General features: G+C 42.9%; 1 protein-coding gene across 1 annotated transcript in view; it reads right to left on the bottom strand.

Annotated features, from left to right (window-relative positions):
* The window catches only part of LOC122816125, a gene marked incomplete in the record, with an annotated part of 1432330 nt that overhangs the window by 426380 nt on the left and 982765 nt on the right, over nucleotides 1-23185 (bottom strand). The window contains 1 exon segment of the mRNA XM_044088884.1: nucleotides 17512-17604. Coding sequence (XP_043944819.1) covers nucleotides 17512-17604 — 93 coding nt within the window.

Here is a 23185-nt window from a genome sequence, read left to right on the forward strand (position 1 = left end):
CTATTCTGGCATGGCCAAAAGTCAGTTTCGGGTTTACTCTCCAGTCCAGTTGGTGAATCTGGGAATCTTGAACCAATGTTACAACTGCCTTATGTACACAGACCACTCTCTCCTCCTCCCAACAAGCTCAAATATATGTGAGAGATGCAACTATATAGCCAAACTGGAGGCTGTGATCTCTCAACCCAGTACTGGCGCAGTCAGTCAGGAGGAGAAGGTAACCACATACACCACAAATCCAGTCTCACATAGACCTATCGCAACAGCAGACCTAACACATAAATACACAAAAACATACTCGGAGGCTCTAAATAAAAATCTGCGCAAGCAGACATTCAAGTAACCACTACCCCACAACAATACCCACATATCACATAGTTTACAACATCAGTGTGCCACACAGTCACAGCCCTTAAGGCTAAACAACACACCTAATACACTTGTAATAGGTGACTCTATTGTCAGACACACTGACATCCCACTCACCAGGCTGAACAAGGAAAAGGTCACTGTAAGCTGCCTGTCAGGTGCCAGGATGCGCCACATAACACAAGCACTCAGGTCACTCCAAAGCAAGTACAAATATGACTCCGTCATTGTCCATGCTGGTGTGAAAGACCTAAGATGTACCTCCCTGGACTACATGAAAAGAGACATAGAGGAGCTCTCTGATCATGTAGCCCAGGCCGGTATGACCCTGACCTTGAGTAGCATCTTACCCTCACCAAGAATGATGCCACAGTATAAAGACAAAATGATCAATTTTTACAATTGACTAAAGTATTGGTGTCATTCAAAGGGGATCCAGTGTCTGTCAGCCTGGGATGACATGCTCGACAAGCCACGTTGCTTCGCTAGGGACGGCTTGCACCTGTCACCCCTGGGCTTTCGAATACTGGCTAAGGCTCTTGCCACCCCCATAGTGCCTTTTTTAGGCAAAGCTGAAAAGACAAACCCATCTCCATAGACAACACAAAGAAAAAGAAACTAAGGGTAATGCTGCTCAAAGCCAGAAGTCTAAACCTCAAGATGCACGCACTCAAGGCTCTCCTCAGTATGGAGAATATCAACATCTGTGCAGTAACAGAAACCTGGTTCAAGGCTCCTGAGAGCACCCCAGCACTACCAGGTTATACTTCATACCATGCTTTTCGGCCCCAAAACTCGGACCGAACCACAAAAGGAGGGGGAGTATCCATATTCATCAAAGATACCCACATCTCCACGTTAGTGGCACGGCACGAAGCATTGGAGACCATCCATGTGCAACTAACAGTGGGCAAAACTGCCTTTCAGTTTGTAGCCTGCTACAGACCACCCTCTCCAACTCAGGACTCCCATTCAGCTTTCCTTAGAGCACTGGAGAATATGAAGGTCTCTCCAAACACCATTATATTGGGTGACTTCAACTACCCAAACATAGACTGGGAGCATTACTCTAGCTCCAACACCCTTGCCCAATGGTTCCTAGAATTTATAAACTCAAATGCTATGGAACAACTGGTCACCACTCCCACAAGAGGGGAAAACATACTGGACCTGATCATCACCAACATGGGGCCTCTATGTTCCATACCAGAGGTATACCCCTCATTGGCAAGATCTGACCATAAATTAATCTCACTGGACATCCATATCCCGTCCCCACCCCCAGCCAAGGAAACCACAGTGAAGAACTTCTCAAAAGCAAACTTCACACTTTTCAAAACCGAGGTGGAATCCTTCAAAGCCACGGGCCAGTGGAAAATCCTTCCCAAACCGCAGAATCCTTTACAAACGCATTCTATGGACACCTACATGGATCATGCTATCCCAAATAAAACCAAGACTCACTCCTCCAAGGGCAGGAGACCTGTCTGGTGGACCCCAGCCATAAATAAGCTATACAACAGAAGGAGGAAGCTACTAAATGATAGAGCAAAATCCCAAAAAGGGAAGGCATCTCTGATCAGTACTAACAAGAAACTAGAATCCCTCATAAAATCATCTAAGGCCAGCTTCGAAAGAAAAATTGCACAAGACATTAAAAAATAATCACAAGGCCTTCTTTAGTTATGTCAGGAACCTGGATGGCAACTCCGAGATATGCTCTGAGTTAGTGCAAAATGACAAAAAATACACTGAACCCACAGACATTGCCAACATCCTGGCAGACAGGTTCAGTGCAAACTTCTCCCCCACTTCCCCCCCAAAAGAGCAAATGTCTATCCCAACAGAGTGTAGCCTCCCTGACATCACAGATGCACAGGTGAGAGCTGCCCTCTCCAAAGCAAAAAAACACAGCATCAGTGGGACCGGACGGTGTCCTGGGCTGTGTCTTACACGAGCTCCAAGAAGAACTAAACCCTCACATAAAGTCACTGTTCAATCTCAGCCTTACTACAGGATATCTACCCAAGGAATGGTGTACAGCAACAGTGGTCCCACTCCACAAAGGTGGTGCACAACAGACCCCGGAAACTATCGCTCTATAAGCCTAACTAGCCTGATCTGCAAAGCTATGGAGCGTATCATCATGGAACTCATAAACAAAGACATTGGGAACTTCCAAACGCTGGATCCTACCCAATTCGGCTTTGTTAAGGGCAGATCTTGCCTCTTGAACCTGGTCAACTTCTTTGAAACAGTCACCAAGGCCATAGATGAAGGGAAGGTAATCCACACAGCCTAGCTGGACCTAGCAAAAGCCTTCAACACAATACCCAACTCGGACATCATAAATAAGCTCACCAGCTTAAATATCAACCCCTATGTCACAAGATGGGCTGCAAACTGGCTCAGGGATAGAACCCACATGGTCAGAATTGCAGGTGCCATGTCAGACTCTAAACCAGTTACAAGTGGCGTCCCACAAGGCTCAGTCCTGGAACCTCTCTTGTTCGGTATATATTTCTCTGAGGTACAGGCTAACATGGGAGGACTATGGCTGACCAAGTTCGCAGATGACTGCAAACTGGGTGCCATAATCAACTCGCCGACTGATACAAGCATTCTCCAAAAGGGTCTCACAGAGACGGATAACTGGTGCCAGAGCCATGGCCTAAAGCTGAATACCACAAAGTGCATAGTCGTCCCCTTTGGGAAAAACAAAGTGCCCACAAATTACCACATAGGTGGTAAACCATTAAGTATGGAAGAAGTAATTAGGGATTTGGGGACCCAAGTAGATAGCAATCTCTCCTTTGACAATCACGTTGCCAAAGTGGTTAGAAAGACCTTCTATATAGCCACCCTTATCACGAAAGGGTTCACATCTAGATCAAGACAGGTCATTGTGCCCCTCTACTCATCACTCATCAGGCCCATAATTGAATACAATGCCCCATGTGGGATGTACCTTACCCGACACCTGCAGCAACTGGAAAGACCCCAAAAGTCCCTCACCAAGAGGATCAAGGGAGTCAAACGGATGCCCTATGCAGTTAGGCTAAAGAAACTCCAGCTCTACTCAGTTGCTTACCGCCTACTCAGAGGCGATCTGTGCCTGACGTATAAAGCCATGTCCAAACCAGAATTAATGGACATGCTCCACCTCAGGAAATCCAAATCCCTTAGAGCTACATGCTCCAGGGACTTAAACCTCAGCACAGAAATAAATAGGATATGCTGGAGGGACAGATTCATATCCCAGAGGCTCCGCTCACTCTGGAACAAAATCCCAATCCATGTTAGGCAGAGCCCCTCAATGACCCTCTTCAAGAGAAATCTTGACGAGTGGATGGGAGATCGTAGGTTAACCCCTGGGATCTCTTCTGTGTCCCTACTAGACAGAGGCACAGTAAACTAACCTTAAAAGGGATATATTCTGTGACCTACTATACAGAGGCAGAGTCAACTAATCTAAAAGGGTGGCGAAAACCAAACACACTCTGGCAAGGCTTATAAATGCCCTAGGGCAAATAGCCTAGTATCAACCTATGAACCTATGAACCTAAACATTGCTAGTCTGCAAGGAGAATATGACCTACTGTGCAGCTATATCCCAAGGTAACATGGGTAGTCTGCAAGGAGGGTATGACTTAGTGTGAAGCTATATCCCAGGTTAAAATGGGTAGTCCATAAGGAGGGAATGAACTAGTGTGAAGCTATATCCAAAGGTAACATGGCTAGTCTGCAGGGAGTGTATGACCTAGTGTGAAGCTATATCCCAAAGTAACATGACTAGTCTACAAGGAGGGTATGATATAGTGTGAAGCTATATCTCAAGGTAATATGTCTAGTTTGCAAGGAGGGTATGACCTAGTGTGAAGCTATATCCCAAGGTAACATGGCTAGTCTGCAAGGTGGGTATAACCTAGTGTGAAGCTATATCCCAAGGTAACATGGCTAGTCTGCCAGGAGGGTATGACCTAGTGCGAAGCTATATCCCATGATAACATGGCTAGTCTGTAAGGAGGGTATGACCTAGTGTGAAGCTATATCCCAAATTACATGACTTGTCTGCAAGGAGGGTATGACCTAGTATGAAGCTTTATCCCAAGGTAACATGGCTAGCCTCAAGGAGGGTATAACCTACTGTGAAGCTGTATCCCAAGGTAACATGGCTAGTCTGCAGGGAGTGTATGACCTAGTGTGAAGCTATATCCCAAAGTAACATGACTAGTCTACAAGGAGGGTATGATATAGTGTGAAGCTATATCTCAAGGTAATATGTCTAGTTTGCAAGGAGGGTATGACCTAGTGTGAAGCTATATCCCAAGGTAACATGGCTAGTCTGCAAGGTGGGTATAACCTAGTGTGAAGCTATATCCCAAGGTAACATGGCTAGTCTGCCAGGAGGGTATGACCTAGTGCGAAGCTATATCCCATGATAACATGGCTAGTCTGTAAGGAGGGTATGACCTAGTGTGAAGCTATATCCCAAATTACATGACTTGTCTGCAAGGAGGGTATGACCTAGTATGAAGCTTTATCCCAAGGTAACATGGCTAGCCTCAAGGAGGGTATGACCTACTGTGAAGCTGTATCCCAAGGTAACATGGCTAGTCTGCAACCAGGGTAAGACCTAGTGTGAAGGTAAATCCCAAGTTAACATGGCTAGTCTGCAAAGAGGGTATGACCTACTGTGAAGCTATAACCCAAGGTAACATGTCTAGTCTGCAAGGAGGGTATGACCAAGTGTGAAGCCATATCCCAAGGTAACATGGCTAGTCTGCAAGGAGGGTAAGACCTAGTGAGAAGCAAAATCCCAAGGTAACATGCCTAGTCTGCAAGGAGGGTATGACCTAGTGTGAAGCTATATCTCAAGGCAACATGGCTTGTCTGCAAGGAGGGGATGACTCAATGTGAAACTATATCCCAAGGTAACATGGCTAGTCTGCAAGGAGAGTATGACCTGGTGTGAAGCTATATCCAAGGTAACATGGCTAGTCTGTATGGAGAGTATGACCTGGTGTGAAGCTATATCCCAAGGTTACATGGCTAGTCTGCAAGGAGTGTATGACCTAGTGTGAAGCTATATCTCAAAGTAACATGGCTAGTCTGCAAGGAGAGTATGACCTGGTGTGAAGCTATATCCCAAGGTAACATGGCTAGTCTGCAAGGAGGGTATGACCTTGTGTGAAGCTATGTCCCAAGGTAACATGGCTTGTCTGCAAGGAGGTTATGACCTTATGTGAAGCTATATCCCAAGGTAACATGGCTAGTCTGCAAGGAGAGTATGACCTGGTGTAAAGCTATATCCCAAGGTAACATGGCTAGTCTGCAAGTAGGGTATGACCTAGTGTGAAGCTATAGCCCAAGGTAACATGGTTAGTCTGCAAGGAGGATATTACCAAGTGTGAAGCTATATCTCAGGCTATAATGGCTAGTACGTAAGGAGGGTATGACATAGTGTGAAGCTATATCCCAAGGTAACATGAGTATTCTGCAAGGAGGGTAAGACCGAGTGTGAAACTAAATCCCAAGGTAACATGGCTTGTCTACAAGGAGGGTATGACCTAGTGAGAGGCTATATCCCAAGGTAACATGGCTGGTCTGTAAGGAGGGTATGGCCTAGTGTGAAGCTATACCCCAAGGTAACATGGCTAGTCTGCAAGGAGGGAATGACCTAGTGTGAAGCTATATCCCAAGGTAACATGGCTAGTCTGCAAGGAGGGTATGACCTAGTGTGAAGCTATATCCCAAGGTAACATGGTTAGCCTGCAAGGAGGGTATGACCTAGTGTGAAGTTATATGCCAAGGTAACATGGCTAGTTTGCAAGGAGGGGATGACATAGTGTGAAGCTAGATCCCAAGATAACATGGCTAGTCTGCAAGGAGGGTATGACCTAGTGTGAAGCTATATCCCAAGGTAACAGGGCTAGTCTGCAAGGAGGGGATGACCTAGTGTGAAGCTATATCCCAAGTTAACATGGCTAGTCTGCAAAGAGGGGATGACCTAGTGTGAAGCTATATCCCAAGGTGACATGGCTAGTCTGGAAGGAGGGTATGACCTAGTGTGAAGCTATATCCCAAGGTAACATGGTTAGTCTGCAAGGAAGATATGACCTGGTTTGAAGCTCTCTCCCAACTTAACATGGCTAGTCTGCAAGGAGGTTATGACCTAGTGTGAAGCTATATCCTAAGGTACCATGGCTAGTCTGCAAGGAGGTTATGACCTAGTGTGAAGCTATATCCTAAGGTACCATGGCTAGTCTGCAAGAAGGGTATGACCTAGTGTGAAGCTATATCTCAAGGTAACATGGCTTGTCTGCAAGGAGGGAATGACCTAGTTTGAAGCTATATCCCACGGTAATATAGCTAGTCTGCAAGGAGGATATGACTGAGTGTAAAGCTGTATCCCAAGGTAACATGGCTACTCTGCAAGGAGGGTAATCCTCTGAAAGGTTCCACACAGTAATATCAGAGTTAGCACAAGATAATGCTCAAAGAGGGTCAAAGATAAGTGACCCCCGACTGCCTCCAGAGTAGGACAGTTGGGCTTCCTTTCAGGAGCGCTGGTAGAGCTTCACAAAGAACTGTTCTCTGTCATCCTGGTTTTGCAGACCCCCTCTGCAACAAGGGTGGCATCTCCCATTATTGTCCCCTCCTCTGCCCCTGGAGGGGGTTCACCATGTGTGTCCAGAAAGGTTCTTTGGGCTCTTCAGAACCACATCTTTCCTCCCTTTTGACCCTTAAGGTAGGGTCTAGTAGGGGTGGAAAAACGGACTCCGACGGCAGACAGATTCTTTCCTTCCTGCTCACACTTGCTCAAAGTTTCCTTAACTTTGGGCCCGAAAAGGGATGAGCCATTAAAAGGGGTGTTGACAAAGGATGACTTGGGGCTACACGAAGGAACACAAGCGCATCCAGGAATGTCTCCTGAGATCAATTCCTGTACCCGCTGCCCTACTCTTTCCATCAGTTGCATATGAAATGAGATGCATGGAATTGAGGGTAGCAAGCAGGGAGGTGACTTTGTCTGATGCTCCTGCAGCTACCGTACCCTGAAGAGTATCTCCAAGCTCTTTTAGGAGGTCTGTTTGCAGTCTCATAAAATGTGTTAGTTCAGTGAACGCATGTCAAAAGTCGCTGAACTGTAGATGCACTTCCAGTTTCTATCCATGATCCTGGAGTCTCTGTTAGGAGGATGGATAAAGGAAGAAGTTTCTGACATCTCCTTTTTGGTGACTGCTGCCACCACTATGGCATCAACTGTCATTGCCTTGGTGTGGAAAGACTTGTCCTGAGGGGCAGAAATAAATTTATTGGGCTTTCTTGGCACAGGCTCTATGGTGTTCAGAGATTCCCACACCCTTCGTGATACCAGCAACATGAGCTCATCGAAGGGCAGAGACAACCCAAGAGGTGGAGGGGTGAGACCCGAAAGCCTTCAGGAGAACCGACTCATCTTCAATAGGGTAGGTGGACTTCCAGCCACCCCTCTGCCTAAGGATTTCTAATATCTCAGCAAAAGAGATATCTTCAGAGGGGGACCATGGGACCCTTCTGATTCATCTAAGCTGGTATTGGACGTGAGAGACTCCTGTGGGGAGTCTAGGTGCTTCCTCTTGCAAATTCTCTTCCTGGGAACCTCATCAGTGGGAACTTCTGGTGAGGTCTCAGAAGAGCAGGGGCCACCCAGTGGGGCATCCTGAGGCTCAGATTCTCTACACTTTGAAAGGATCTGTGAGGCAGAAGTGGACATAGGTGCTTTTAGGGAGGAGGTAGTCAGACCTGAAGTTGTAGATGTCTTGTGGGTCATCACCCTCCTCATGGCTTCAAAGGCACCTCTGCTGCGATGAGAAGGGACCGCTGGATCCAAAGAAACCACTGATCTCCTCGGCACTGGAACAGTGGGCTCCGAACCAGAGATAGGAGCTGAACTCATCCAAGCCGAGGCCCCGAGAGGTAAAGTCAGAACCAACAGGTCAGTCTGACTATCGTCCCAGGACCCGACCGGAGCGTGTCTGCTCCTAGACTCCTCGGTGGGTGCCAAGGAAGTCCAAGTAATGGAACCGATGGCACTGGAGCAGGCGTCAGCTCCAAAGGCTCAACAATCATCAGGCCTGACTCCTCCGGCTCGGAAAGACCAGTATGGGTTGGAGGAGGAAAGGAAGTTGATGGCAATACAGTTTTTGGCTCCGAAACCACTTGGGTCGGAGCCGACAAAAATTTAGCAAAGGCCGGTACCTGTAGCAACTTCTGCACCACACAATCCACATCAAAATCGGATAGGCTGATCAAGAACCGAGATGAATGAATGCATGGAGGCACTGACTGGAGAATGGGAGACATTAATACTTCGGATACTGGTTCAGGGACTGGGGACTGGCTCTGAAAGGACAGGACGCTCGGCTCCAAAGGCTGTGGAGCAGACAATACTTTTTTTGATTTTGTCACATCCGAAGAAGAAGCCTTAGAAGACTTTGAAGACTTGGGGGATTTATCCTGCTCACTCAAAGCTTCCTGAAATGAAGATTTTAGAAGTCCTCTGTCTATGAGTTTTTTTTTTCCTTTCTTGTAGAACACTGGAGGAAAAAATGGCAAATGGAGCAGCTTTCTTGCAAATGCAAGGCTCCAAGACAATAAAAAAATGAACGTGACTGTCACAGACATCTTTTGTCCACACTTTGGACACTTCTTAAAGCCAGACTTAGGATGCTTGTCTTTCTCCTGGTCAGCCATATCAAAGTCTACCGTATGAAAGAAATCTATGATAGAGTAGCAGACTGTAGTTTTAAAGAGAATACACACACACACACACTCACACGCACACACACACACACACACACACACACACACACACACACACACACACACACAATTTGGTAAAGCTAAGCTACAGTAATAAGCCCTAAACAACAAATGGGCTGTCTAAGAAAAAACTGTGAACTATAACTATTTAAAGGCACTCACACACTGTTTAAAGATTAAGAATGTTATTTAAACTACAAAGCTATAAAACTATGACAATATTATAAAGGCACACCAAGAAGGGAAGGGCTATAAAAAAACAAAGGTCAAAAAGAGAAGAAATATAGCACTAATAAGCTAACAAAGTTATAACTATGAAAATTATGAAAACTATCACTATTATTAGAATTAACAAATTTAGCAAGTTTTATAAGAAAAAAGCTATACTAGCCCGAGCTGTGCTAGGAAACCTCCGATCTATTGCAGCGGTAAACTAGATCTGAGGTAACTCAAGGTGCATCACGGGATAGGGATTTGACCTCAAGCTGTCTGAAGACCTTGAGCTTTGTAGTAAGCTGACTCATAGCTGAGGATCGGCTCCGAACCCATCTGTAAGAATGAACGGCGAGATAGAACAACATCGCATGCAGTGTTTTCTGCAAACATCTACTGTTACAGGTAAATAGAACTTGTATAACTGTACTATGTTCAACAAACACACTTCTTTACTGGTATATACATACATACATACAAATATTTCAAGCACGGGCATTAATGCCCTTCTAGCTTGCCAATATACCAAAACACTTGTTCCAATAATAAGTGCCCAGGTTATTCTTAAAAATATCTAAACTAGTACTTGCTCTAATGCAATTTGGTAGTCTGTTCCATGCATCAATTACTCTGTCAGAGAACCAATTAGTGCACTTCTCATTCTTATTAAATCTTCCACACAGGCATACGGGCAGATAATGAAAGTTTACCCAAACGAGGAGGAGGAAGGCTAAAGGTGCAGGAGCACCTGGAGAACAAGTCGTCATGAAGCCCACACTGTATCTAGAAAAACAACCAGTTTGAAGTGCTTCATTAAAGTAAGGCTGAAGGACCAAGTTGCTTCCTCTATAATACTTCTAGAGTTCACTCCTTTCCAAACGTCATTGCTGATGAAACGGTCCTGGTGAAAAGTGCCTTTGCCTTGCCTTGATTCACCTCACCATGGTGGGTGTAAGCAGTATTTCTCTCCTTGAATCACCTCACCATGGGGGGTGTAAGCAGTATTTCTCTCCTTGATTCACCTCTCCATGATGGGTGTAAGCAGTATTTCTCTCATTGATTCACGTCACCATGGCGGGTGTAAGCAGTATTTCTCTCCTTGATTCACAGCACCATGGTGGGACGGTGGGTGTAAGCAGTACTTCTCTCCTTGATTCACCTCACCACAGTGGGTGTAAGCAGTATTTCTCTCATTGATTCACGTCACCATGGGGGGTGTAAGCAGTATTTCTCTCCTTGATTCACCTCACCATGGTGGGACGGCGGGTGTAAGCAGCATTTCTCTCCTTGAATCACCTCACCACGGGGAGGTGTAAGCAGTATTTCTCTCCTTGATTCACCTCACCATGGGGGGGGGGGTGTAAACAGTATTTCTCTCCTTGAATCACCTCACCATGGGGGGGGGTGTAAGCAGTATTTCTCTCACTGATTCACCTCACCATGGTGGGTAAGCAGTATTTCTCTCCTTGATTCACATCACCACGGCAGGTGTAAGCAGTATTTCTCTCCTTGATTCACATCACCACGGCGGGTGTAAGCAGTATTTCCTTGATTCACCTCACCATGGTGGGTGTAAGCAGTATTTCTCTCCTTGATTCACCTCACCATGGTGGGTGTAAGCAGTATTTCTCTCCTTGATTCACCTCACCATGGGGGGTGTAAGCAGTACTTCTCTCCTTGATTCACCTCACCATGGTGGGTGTAAGCAGTATTTCTCTCCTTGATTCACCTCGCCATGGTGGGACGGTGGGTGTAAGCAGTAGTTCTCTGCTTGATTCACCTCACCATGGTGGGACGGTGGGTGTAAGCAGTATTTCTCTCCTTGATTCACCTCACCACAGCGGGTGTAAGCAGTATTTTTCGCTTTTCATCTTCCCTCATGTCCTCTGCCCTTCAATTACTTTTAACAAGCATAATACCCACTCCACCAAACCCCACTCTGTATTTATTTCATATTCTGTCACTTGTACCACTTTACACCCTCCACACATACATGTATATTATCTATCTCTTTTTCCTCATGTTGCCATCGCTTTGGATTCTCCATTCAACTTTCTCACTTAATCTTTCTGGAGTCCTAGTCCATCTGTATAATATACTCATGCACTGGTTTCTCATTGGCTTACAGACTTTTAAGCCTTGCACTATATCTCAAGCCTCACTCCATTTCTCATCACTCTCCCACATGCCATATTCACTGACCTGCCTTTCTTTTAATTTGCTACAATAATTAATCTCGTTCTCCTCCCCCAAATCTTCATATATTTTCCATATACTGACTTTCCCTGCTCCTCCACAATCATACCATTTTCTGCACGTTCTCCACATCCTCTTTGCTACTCTTTTATTCCCCTTCCCCATTATCATTAACAACACTGCATTTGCCATTAAAAAATTCCCTTGCCACAGAGCAAAATCACATCTTATATGTTCAAATGTTCTAAATGTCTCTTCTTCTAAGTGGTTCAAATAGCTCAGCCTTTATCTTCCCATGGTCATATCACCATTACACATACTTGCTGCTGTTGATCAGTTACCACAGCCCTAATCGTAATCTCCTTTGGCCCTCTCACACTTACTCTCTCCTTCATGAGTATCAGTTCTACTTCTGTGACCCTCTCTGTCTCCCTAAATATATTTTCTCCCTTCTTGCCATTGCCTTCCCAAAATTTCTATCCACCAGTTTCATTCTCTAAACACCCTAGTCTTTGCACCACATTTACCATTACTGAATGCATCCTAAACATGTGCATAAACCATGCCCTCACAACCCTCATCACTCTCTGCATTCTCTTCTAGGCATACTTCTCTTTCATCTCCAAATAAATCTGTCACACACCTGCTTTGCCTCTCCCAGCTACACTGCCAATGTATTTATCTCTACATGCTTTAATAAATAAATCACTAACTGCAACACCATCACCCTTACTACCGCTAATATCGACCCTCACTCATCATACTAGTCCAACTGTCCAATACCCCCTTTATCATATCCTGCACCTCCTCCCAGTTTTTTCTACTTTAACCTCTACACTGTAGGGTATACCTTAACTCCAAAACACTGCTCCCCTCTCTTTGATCATGTCAGTCCTACTGGTTCTCGTCTCCTTTTCCTACACCTATTTCTAGGGCCTTTTTGAGAGGGAACACCAAACCCAACTGTCTGCCAAACTCCTCAAAGATCTGCCAGACTTGAGACATTTCTTCTACATTCTCTAATAATAACATATTGTCATTAACAAATAAGTTTCTATACTGCTTTATTTCCCCTTAGCACCCCAACTTTTTATCAGCCTATTAAATGTATTCCCTAACTTTATGTAGCTCTGCCTTATTCCTCACCCTAAGCATACCTTGTCCAATAAGCACCCATTTACCCTAACTCCTAACATCTCATTACCTATATAAAGTTATGAGGCTCTATTCCACCTATGCTCTCTTCAAAACCTGCTCTAAAGTTGTCAGCATAAATTCTCAATTTACAGAATCAAAAACCACACATTTTTAACCTTATGTTCTTCCTGTCACACCAGCTCATAACAGTTAATAATGTCCAATAATCTGTAGAAGGCTTACCTTTTACAAACCCTACCTGAGAATCCCTTGTCACATTTGCTGGGAGAGCATCTGGTCTAGCCACATATGCTTTAGCCATTATTTTGAAATTATTATTACATACTGAAATTGGCTACAGTTGATCAGGTATTCTTTCCTCTAATATAACAATAAACCATCCCCACCTGTGAGATAGACTTCCTATTCGTCCCCTCCCCCTGTCCTATTAAACAGGTTTGGTATATATTATCCTATTTGTACCCCTATTAATTTATAACAGTCAGCTGGAAACCTTCAAGGCCACAAACTTTCTCCTTTTTATATGTCCAGTCATCACCATCTCTCTCTTGAACGCACTCCTTTATACATACTTTCCCTATCTTCCTAGCTTCCTGTCTCAACTCCAGATGCTGACATTCTTCCAGCACTGTCCCCTCTATGTCTCATCTAAAGTAAACACTCTCACTGACATTCTTCCAGCACTGTCCCCTCACACTCTCAAAGAAATGTTTGAACTCCTCTTTCCTTCCTTTATTTTGAGTGACCCTCATCTTCCTCCGTATCTACTCCTGACATCCATTCTTTCATCTCCATTGTATTATAGCAACTTCCACTGATTCCTCCATGTTTCCACTTCCCTCTTCTCCATTTCCACTTGGATCTGCCCCTCTTCTGACTCCTCTAATTTTTAATGCACCCCCTGCAGCCTCTCTACTTTAATTTCAATCTTCTGCTGCTTGTATTATTCCTCCTTCTCATGTTTCTCTATCTGCTCCTACCCCATATGTCCATTTCTAATTACCTCAATTTATTCTGCATCCACCTATTCTACCATCTGCTCCTACCCCATGTCCATTTCTGGGGTTGGGAGGATGGCCTAATGGTTAAGGTGTTTGCCTTACAAACACAAGGTACAGGGTTTGAATCTCACAGGGGATAATTGGCGAGGCTTAAAATGGCTCGCAAGGGCAGTTAGCCTAGTACTAATCTATGAATCTATGAATCTAATTACCTCAATTTATTCTGCATCCACCGATTCTACCATCGGCTCCTACCATATGTCCATTTCTAATTACCTCAATTTATTCTGCATCCACCGATTCTACCATCTGCTCTTACCCCATGTCCATTTCTAATTACCTCAATTTATTCTGCATCCACCGATTCTACCATCTGCTCCTACCCCATGTCCATTTCTAATTACCTCAATTTATTCTGCATCCACCGATTCTACCATCTGCTCTTACCCCATGTCCATTTCTAATTACCTCAATTTATTCTGCATCCACCTATTCTACCATCTGCTCTTACCCCATGTCCATTTCTAATTACCTCAATTTATTCTGCATCCACCGATTCTACCATCTGCTCCTACCCCATGTCCATTTCTAATTACCTCAATTTATTCTGCATCCACCGATTCTACCATCTGCTCCTACCCCATATGTCCATTTCTAATTACCTCAATTTATTCTGCATCCACCTAATCTACCATCTGCTCTTACCCCATGTCCATTTCTAATTACCTCAATTTATTCTGCATCCACCTATTCTACCATCTGCTCCTACCCCATGTCCATTTCTAATTACCTCAATTTATTCTGCATCCACCGATTCTACCATCTGCTCCTACCCCATGTCCATTTCTAATTACCTCAATTTATTCTGCATCCACCGATTCTACCATCTGCTCCTACCCCATGTCCATTTCTAATTACCTCAGTTTATTCTGCATCCACCTAATCTACCATCCTCTATAACCCATTACCTCCAAACTCCAGTCTACTTTAATCACAATGCATGATGTAGTCCTATCCCAACGTCTTCAGATTTATTCCTTTGGACCACATCACTAGATATTTTGTGCAGTCACTCTACCTCTCTGGTCAGCTTCACTTATTTGGCTTTCATCTCCACCTCTATAGTCATTTCCTTCCCTTTCTCTCATCTACACCACAGTCCCTAAGAAATGGCCGTACACCCCTCTCTCACAAATGTTTACTGCCTACACCATACAAGGTGCTGCCATTTTCCAAAGTCCTTTATAAGCTACTTGCCTGTTTGCTCTTCATCTGCTAAAAGCAAGCTTACATCTTCCAATTTCTCTCTCTGTTTACCTAATACTCTTAAGGATCTCTTAGACTTCCTTGATACTGATATCTCCATTGTTAATTTTAATTGCACAGCTGGCACATTCTATTCCAATTTCTGTAAGATTTAATATGGATCTGAAATACCTTTTACACAGATAATTTGTTACACCTTCTGCATGGTGTTGAACAGCAGAAATGCCCCCAAACCAGGATTCTACATCAGTATGATTACAATATCCTCAATTATTAGCAGTTATTTAAGTTGCCCAGTATACTATTTAGACTTCTAGCATTCATATGTACAGTTATTACCTAATTCTATGACTTTCCAATTATCTCAAGTTTACATTAATTTGGTTTCTATCTGTAAAGACTGAATAATTGGGACAATAGGAACTCCTATGGAAAGAGAGATATAACCCAGCAGCTGTAAAAAAACTGCAGGATCAGAAATATGTTTCAGGGTAGTCAGACACTGAACTCCCTGTCTACAGTTCTACATTCTGAGTATTCATTTTAAGCTAATATTTTGTATCCATTACTGATATGCTATTAAAGATGATGGATTTCCCCTTCCACCATGTTAGGAGATCCATTACGGGATAGTATATCTGAAACAGCAAGAATGTTTAGCAGCATTGCATGCAGAGTGGAATACCTAAAAGTGCAGAGTTGTGGCGCAGTTTCCAAAGTCCTTTCTAAGGTACTTGCCTGCTTGCTCTGTATCTGCTAAAAGCAAACGTACTCACATCTTCCTATTTCTCTTTCTGTATTAACCTAATACTGCAACCTTCTCATAAAATTCCTCGATACTGATATCTGCATTGTTAATTTTAATTGTACAGCAGGTACATTCAGTCTCCATTTCTGTAAGATTTAACATGGATCTGAAGCATCTTTTATGCACACATGTCACTACACCTTCTGTATGGTGTTGAACAGCAGAGATGCCCCAAACCAGGATTGTCATCACTGTGAAAATAAAGCCATTTTAATATCATAGCCATGTTACGCATTCTATCCCCAGTCATGTAGGTCACAACCGCCTTTTTCCTTACAGACAGAGATGAGAGAAGCATATATTCTACATGAGATAAATGTGCAGTCACTGAAGCATTGCCAGCACCTGCATGTCACTTGGTGACCCTTAAGGGTTTGCACTACCGTACTGCATTTCTTTCTAACTTTATGATCATTGCTTGTAAGTGCTGGGAAAGTCTAGTGAACACACATTCTCAAAAGCTTTCATTTAATATTTGTGTTTCAATATTTAATTTACCTTTGGGAGACATTATGCATCATATATGTGTGGGTTTGATCTCAGTAGTACATTTCTTTTCTGTATAAATGGTGGAGGTCTTATGTGTTAAGTTCATCAAAACAGAAGAATGTTGTGAGTGAAGAAGATATACCAACGGACCCACTAGGAACCAATACCAACAGATTCAGTTGCCTCAAGGGCATGTAAAGATTTACACCCTTCATATATATTACATTGATGTCACATAGTTCAGGATTCCTTGCGAGCTGAATTGATTAAGATACCCTCATTATTCAGAATAAAAAGGATAATCCAGAATGATCTGCACTCTACGATGCGCAATACCACTTCCTTTAAAATGTTAGTAGACTTACTAAGCTTAAGATGTGTGTGAAGACATTGTTATAATTTAAACTCCTCATCAATGTCTGTACATACAGGTATAGACATACAAGGTTTTGTATCTTATCCAGGAAATGGGTGCATGTCCTCTCTAGGCAAAAACAGGTTAGTTGTTGTTGTTGTCTTTCGGTTTTTCCCGGTTAGGGGTCGCCACAGCGGAACTCCGGTCCACTAATGATCGGCAATAGATTTTCACGAAAGCTTAGGTGCCAGCTCGACGTTCAACCTTCAATGAAGGCACGCCCATTTACGCATGCCCATTTACGCATGTCTTTCATACGCCCACCCAACCACGGGGAGGACATGCAGACTCCACACAGAAGGCACTCCCCGCACTCCAGCCGAGAATCGAATGGGAGTACCTCTTGCTGTGAGGCAACAACACTACCGCTGCACCACCGCGGAAGGTCTAGGCAAAAAAAGGTTAGGTTAGTTAAACCAATTAAATTCTAGAAGCCATCTAGCAGTTCACTGGCCTGTTCATTATACAATGTGCTACCAAGCAATGACTGTAGTCTTAATTAGCTTGTTAGTTTCTTAATAGTAGGAGGCCTCCAGTGACTAACAGGATAAAATGGTTTCATGACTGCTTTTATCAATTTTGCTTAATTAATGTGCTTAAATGGAAACACTGAACAAACTAAAACAATAATACCATGCTGTTCTTAATAAATAGGAAATTCCTGTTGACAAAGGAACACTAATACAATTACCTTAATACATAAATAACTGTATTGTATCACTGAATTAAAGTCAGTTTCCTTCTTTAGAAATAAAAACATATAAACTACAGTATACAACATAACATACCTCTACTCTCTGCGGAACCCACAGATGGTAAGGGTGATGTAACTGTGAAGAAAGGCTGATGTGAGAGCCTGATCCACTCATCTGAGCACTAAACTGTTACAAACAGAAAGCAAATACTGTTAGAATCCATTCATATGAACCTACTCAATTAATCAACATAAAATCCTATAATTAAGAACAGAACTATATACTTCAATTTAAAAGCATAAGATCAAAAACAAATTCTACTAAGTCCATAATGCACATTAAATATTTGGCTGACACTTGTACTTTTTTAAATTACGTGGTCTGGTTACACTGGCAAGTACATCTTTAATTGCGATGTAAAAGTTTAGACCGTTAAAATTTTAAAAAGCAAAGCAAGGAATTACAAATGGCATGTAACACAAATGCAAAATATCAGATACTAGATGATTCAAAGCAAACCATAAAAACATCCTAACAAACCTTAGGTGGTGCACACTTCAGAAAGGTAGCACACACATATAAAGTTTCACTAGGTGGCAAGGTGATCAATCCCTTGGTTAGAAGAATGTTTCTTACCTCAGCGAGGTTCCGCTGTTATAGCTGCCATGCATTATTGGTTTTAGCACATCCCTATACCTCTCAACTGTCCATATGCTTATCTCATATCTCATATCTTTGGACTAGTCCTCATAAAATTGTGTTTTTCTGGCAAATCAAGAGGACTGAAGTAACTAAATAATGACATACATCTGAGTTTCGTGTTTCATATCCTTTAGAAAATGCATGCTATCATATATCCTGTTATTCTAACAACTTTATAAGTTTATAAGAGCAATATTTAAAATCTGTCTCTATTTTCGTGTCTTTGCCCCCCCCCCATTATTTTAGACTTTGCCCAGATTTCTTGTGCTGAGAGGCTGAGAGGTATGCCCATCTTTCTCTTGAAGTTTAAAAATCAGTAGTCTAGATTTTAAACTTATAAAAATCCCATCCCCAAGACTCTTGTGGAGTATTTGCTTTCCTAGCACATTAACTGTAGAAGTGAAATAATTACCCCTCCACTTCTCATTAAAATCAATAGAGTTGTGAACCTGACATTGGCTGTCTTTTGTAGGGGATAAGTAGGCAGGCCATGCGTGAAAGAAACGGCCAGTTACATCATCACTCTTGAATGACTGGCATTGCTTATGTAGGGCTAGTGCATGTGTCTGTTAGAAACAAGTTGAACTTTTGTACTTTTCGTTTTGTTTCTTTTGGAGTGGAGGGTATGTGTGAAATCAGATGACAGTTATACTACCACTGAAATGGCTTGCTGCGGGGGCAGTGCATGTGTGTCCAAATGCTACAAGATGAAACATTATTCCTTTTATTATTTCTTTCACTTTCTCCAAAATCTAGAATCAAATGTGTAAGCAGATGATGGCCACCTACTGAGGGTATGGGTGAGGAGGCATGCTATGTGTGCAAGTTCAAGGCAGTCACATGGTCATTGTCAGCTGATCACTGATATGCCTGTCAGAGGCAGTATATCTGACAGTAGCAAGTTGTGGTAGCTGACTCTGATTAGTTTGTTTGTGTCTTTTGGCTTTTCCCAGTTACGGGCCGCCACAGCGGAACTCCGGTCCGCTAATGATAGGCAGTTGATTTTTACGTGCCGAGTCGCCAGCCCTGACGCACAACCTTCAACCAAGGTACGCCCATTCACGCAATTAGTACACCTTACATATTCTTATCACTGAGACATCAGGATTATAAAGAAAGTGGGTATCTTGGGGCAGACTGTTTGTGAAAGCAAAGGGCAGCTAAATGATCACTGATGAATAATTATATATATTGTTTGTTAAGGTGGAAGTGTATGCCTTTGAAAGAAATAGGACCATTATATCTTCACATGCTCTTCACCGTCAGAGGTGATGTACCCTCTCAGAAGGATGTATTCCTCTGCGGGCAGTATGTGTATAAAAGAAGGTGAAGCTACTGGTTGTATATTTAGAAATACAACCAAGACAACAACCAATGTTTTGGCTTTCAGACTGTAACATTATTATTATAATTTTGCAGCCTCACTCATTGGAACAGAACTGGATTTGGTTCACAACAACCTTACACATTATAACTACTTTTTCTCATGGAGAAAGGTAATACATAAAATCATATATACATTTTGCTTTTTAAGATAAGAAAAACAAAACTATGAGTTCTTTGTTCCTGGAAGTGATATCTTCCAGTATCTGAAAAACTATTACAGGAAAAAAAGAAAAATATTACTGGGAATTCTGACTCTGACTTGAAACTCAAAAATTCTACATGCAGCTGTTCTAGCACCTCTGCCCCTAAATTTTCAACTTAATTACAGTTTATATTTAAATATCCAGACTTAATTGCCAAAATATTTTACTAGAAAATGAAAAAGATGTACTTACCATAACGTTCTATGCGAGTTGTTCATCTCGCCTTCATTCTTTACTGATGAGTTCGGAGATGATCCCTCAGCTCTGAGTCGGCACCTATTGCAAAGCTCAAAGATTTCAAGTAGGTCGAGGCCAAGTCCCTATCCAATGATGCACCCTGAGTTACCTCATATCTTGTTTGCTGTGTAAAATAATACTATATGTCATTCTATAACTCCATAAGAGAGAAAGTATAGAAGGGATGAGTGACCAGGAAGGATCTAGCATCTCGGTCTTCTGAAAGCCCAGGAGGGGGTAGGAGGGAGGGATGTAAGAATGAAGGCGAGATGAACAACTGACATAGAATGTTATGGTAAGTACATAACTTCTTTATGTGAAGTTGTTCTATCTCGCCATTTATTCTTTACTGATGGGTAGCGTCCCAAGCACCATCAACCTTGGGTGGCTCACGTGAGTATATTTCTCAGGACCGTTGATCCAAAGGAGGCCCTGTTCCTAGAGGTCCTGTCAACTTTGTAATGAGTGATAAAGGTATGAGGTTTTGACCAAGTGGCTGCTGCACAAATGTTATCAACAGGAAGTCTGGCAGAAAAAGCAGAAGATGTAGAAACTGCTCTGGTGGAGTGAGCTTTAATTTTATGCTGCAAAGGCATATTGGCAGCTGAATAAGCAAAGGTGATACACTCAGATAACCATTTAGACAAAGTTGTTTTAGTCACTGGCATACCCTTCCTGGAATTTGAGAATGAAACAAAAAGCTGGTCTGATTTCCTGAAATCTTTTGTTCTATCCAAATAAAATCTGAGCTGTCTGTGAATAAGAAGTTTGTGCAGCATATACTCTAAATTGTTGGAATGGTTGGGGAAGAAAACTGGCAAAGCAATAATTTGATTGAGGTTACTTTCAGTGCAAACTTTGGGTAAGAAAGAGGGGTTTGTTCGAAGTGAGACTCTGTCAGCATGGAAAATCAAATAAGGAGGCTTGGTGGATAAGCCCTGAAGCTTTGACACACACTGCAGGCAGAAGTAATAGCCACTAAAAATATGGTTTTCCATGACAAAAATTTGAGGTCACATGAGGAAGCTGGTTCAAATGGCAGGAGAATCATGCGGCAAAGCATAACATTTAGATTCCATGGAGAATAGGGAGATGTCACAGGAGGTCTAATATGAAAGGTCCCTTTGAGGAAGGCTTTGGATAATTTGTGTGACATAATATTCAATCCTTCAGATGAAAGTTAGAAATGGCAGCAAGTTGAACACGGACTGTTGCTGCTGCAGCTCCTTTATTAAATATCATAGTTAAGAAGTCTAGAATAGAAGCCATAGGGGCTTGATAAGGATCAATATTGTTTTTAGAGACCCATATGGAAATTTTTTTCCATTTGCTGAGGTACAGCTTCCTCGTAGAGGATTTATGAGAGAATAGGAAAATTTGCTTCATCTCATTGGAAAGGTTATGGAACCAGGCTATGATGGGAATTGAAGCAGCCAAGCTGTCAGCTTCAGAGACTGCAGAGAGGGATGAAGTTTCCCCCAATGAGTGTGTCAGAAGGTCTGGAACTGAGTCCAGGATCCAGGGGTCCTCCAAAAGATGAAGTTGAAGGAAGGGGAACCAAATTTAGCGAGGCCAATAGGGAGCTATTAGAATGATGGTCCTTCCCAGGGCTTTGGCTTTCTGTAATACCTTGGGTATCAACGGGATTGGTGGGAATGCACAGAGGAGACCCGGGGGCCAATCATGAACGAGTGCATCCCTTGGGGCTTCTCCCGAAGGAAGAATCAGGGCAAAGTAGCTTTTGCATTTGGAGTTCATGTGACTGGCAAAAAGGTCGCAGCAAGGCTGGCCTCATCTGTGGAATATCCTGTCCGCTATTTCTGTCTTGAGGGACCACTCGTGGGGCAACAAAATTGATCTGCTCAACTTGTCTGCTATCACGCTGGATTTCCACGGGATGTGCATTGTTAACAGAAAGCGCTGGGTGGAAATAGCCCACTGCCAAACTCTGAGGGTCTCACGACAAAGGGGGTATGAACTGGTTCCTCCTTGTTTGTTCAAATACCAGACCACTGATATGTTGTCCATCTGAATTGCAATCGTACCTAGAGGAAGGTAGTCCTGGAAGTATTGCAATGACAAAAGTACTGGTCTAATCTCTTGAACATTGATATGCAGATGTGTCTATTGATCGTTCCATGTGCCTTGGGCTGTTTTTCTCTGACAATGCCCCCCCACCCTATCAGAGAAGTGTCCATGGTCACTGTGGCTGCTGGAGGTGGTAGCAAAAATGGGTGTCCTATCGTGACATGAAGTGAGGTCAACCACCACTGAAGGTCCTTTTTGCAGGAATTTGTGGTCATTATCATGTGAGACATGGGGACCTCTTGGTAAGATTTCTTAGTGATCTTGTAGGCGCGGGGAGGCCCGAATGTTTATTCTCGTCCAGTGGCATAGATCTGTGTCTGGATGCCTATAGTTTATACCTTCGGCGGTCACCGTTCTGACCTATTTGACCACGCCTGTGTTTGTCTTGTGAGCTGTTGGTAATCGCTTAGCAGATGGAAGGAAAGATGGATAAACAGAAGAGGAAGAAGGAGGATCGCACGTGGGCTGAAGCTGCTCGTATAGTAAGTAAAACTCAGGGGTCAGGCAGCATGATCTCGGCTTGGAGTATACTTGCCTGCTGGACTTTCATAGGCCTTTCTTAGTGCCTTCCTGTCTACTGCATTCTGCCTCTTTGAAACTCTTTCTGTATTGGTGGGAGTTGGGTGGAAGTGGGCGTTTAGCCTGTTTTTTCCGTAAGGCTGTTAGTTTTGATGCAGTGTTCATTTATTATACAAAAAGAGGCTTCTGTATTGTATTTAACAGTTAATCTTTATGATCGTGAAGTATGTTTAAATGAATTTGTGCAATAATTGCAGTCTATTGTATGTGGAGATGGTGGCAGAATTGAATTGTATAATTACATTGAGCTTTGTGAGCTGTAACAGAAATGTGTGCATGCATGTACTGGGTGTGTGTGTGTCTCTGCATACATAATGTGTGTGTGTGGCAAAATGTGTGTCGTATTACACTGTGTTGTGGTATAGGTTTGCTCTGTGATTAATGGGCACGTTTGCGTTTTTATCTTCATACAGAAACTTTACGTTGTAGTATTTATTGCCGTATAAATTATCTGACCTAAAAAGTTGGGTGCTGTTCATTGCAACTCTTAATTTTATTATGAATCTATGTAGGGAAAAGGGTGTAGTAAGTAGGACAAATTGGTTAATGAAGAATTAAAATAAGTGGGGGAC

Source organism: Protopterus annectens, chromosome 12.part0 (genome assembly GCF_019279795.1).
Source record: "Protopterus annectens isolate FY-2018-M chromosome 12.part0, PAN1.0, whole genome shotgun sequence".
Taxonomy (NCBI): domain Eukaryota; kingdom Metazoa; phylum Chordata; order Ceratodontiformes; family Protopteridae; genus Protopterus; species Protopterus annectens.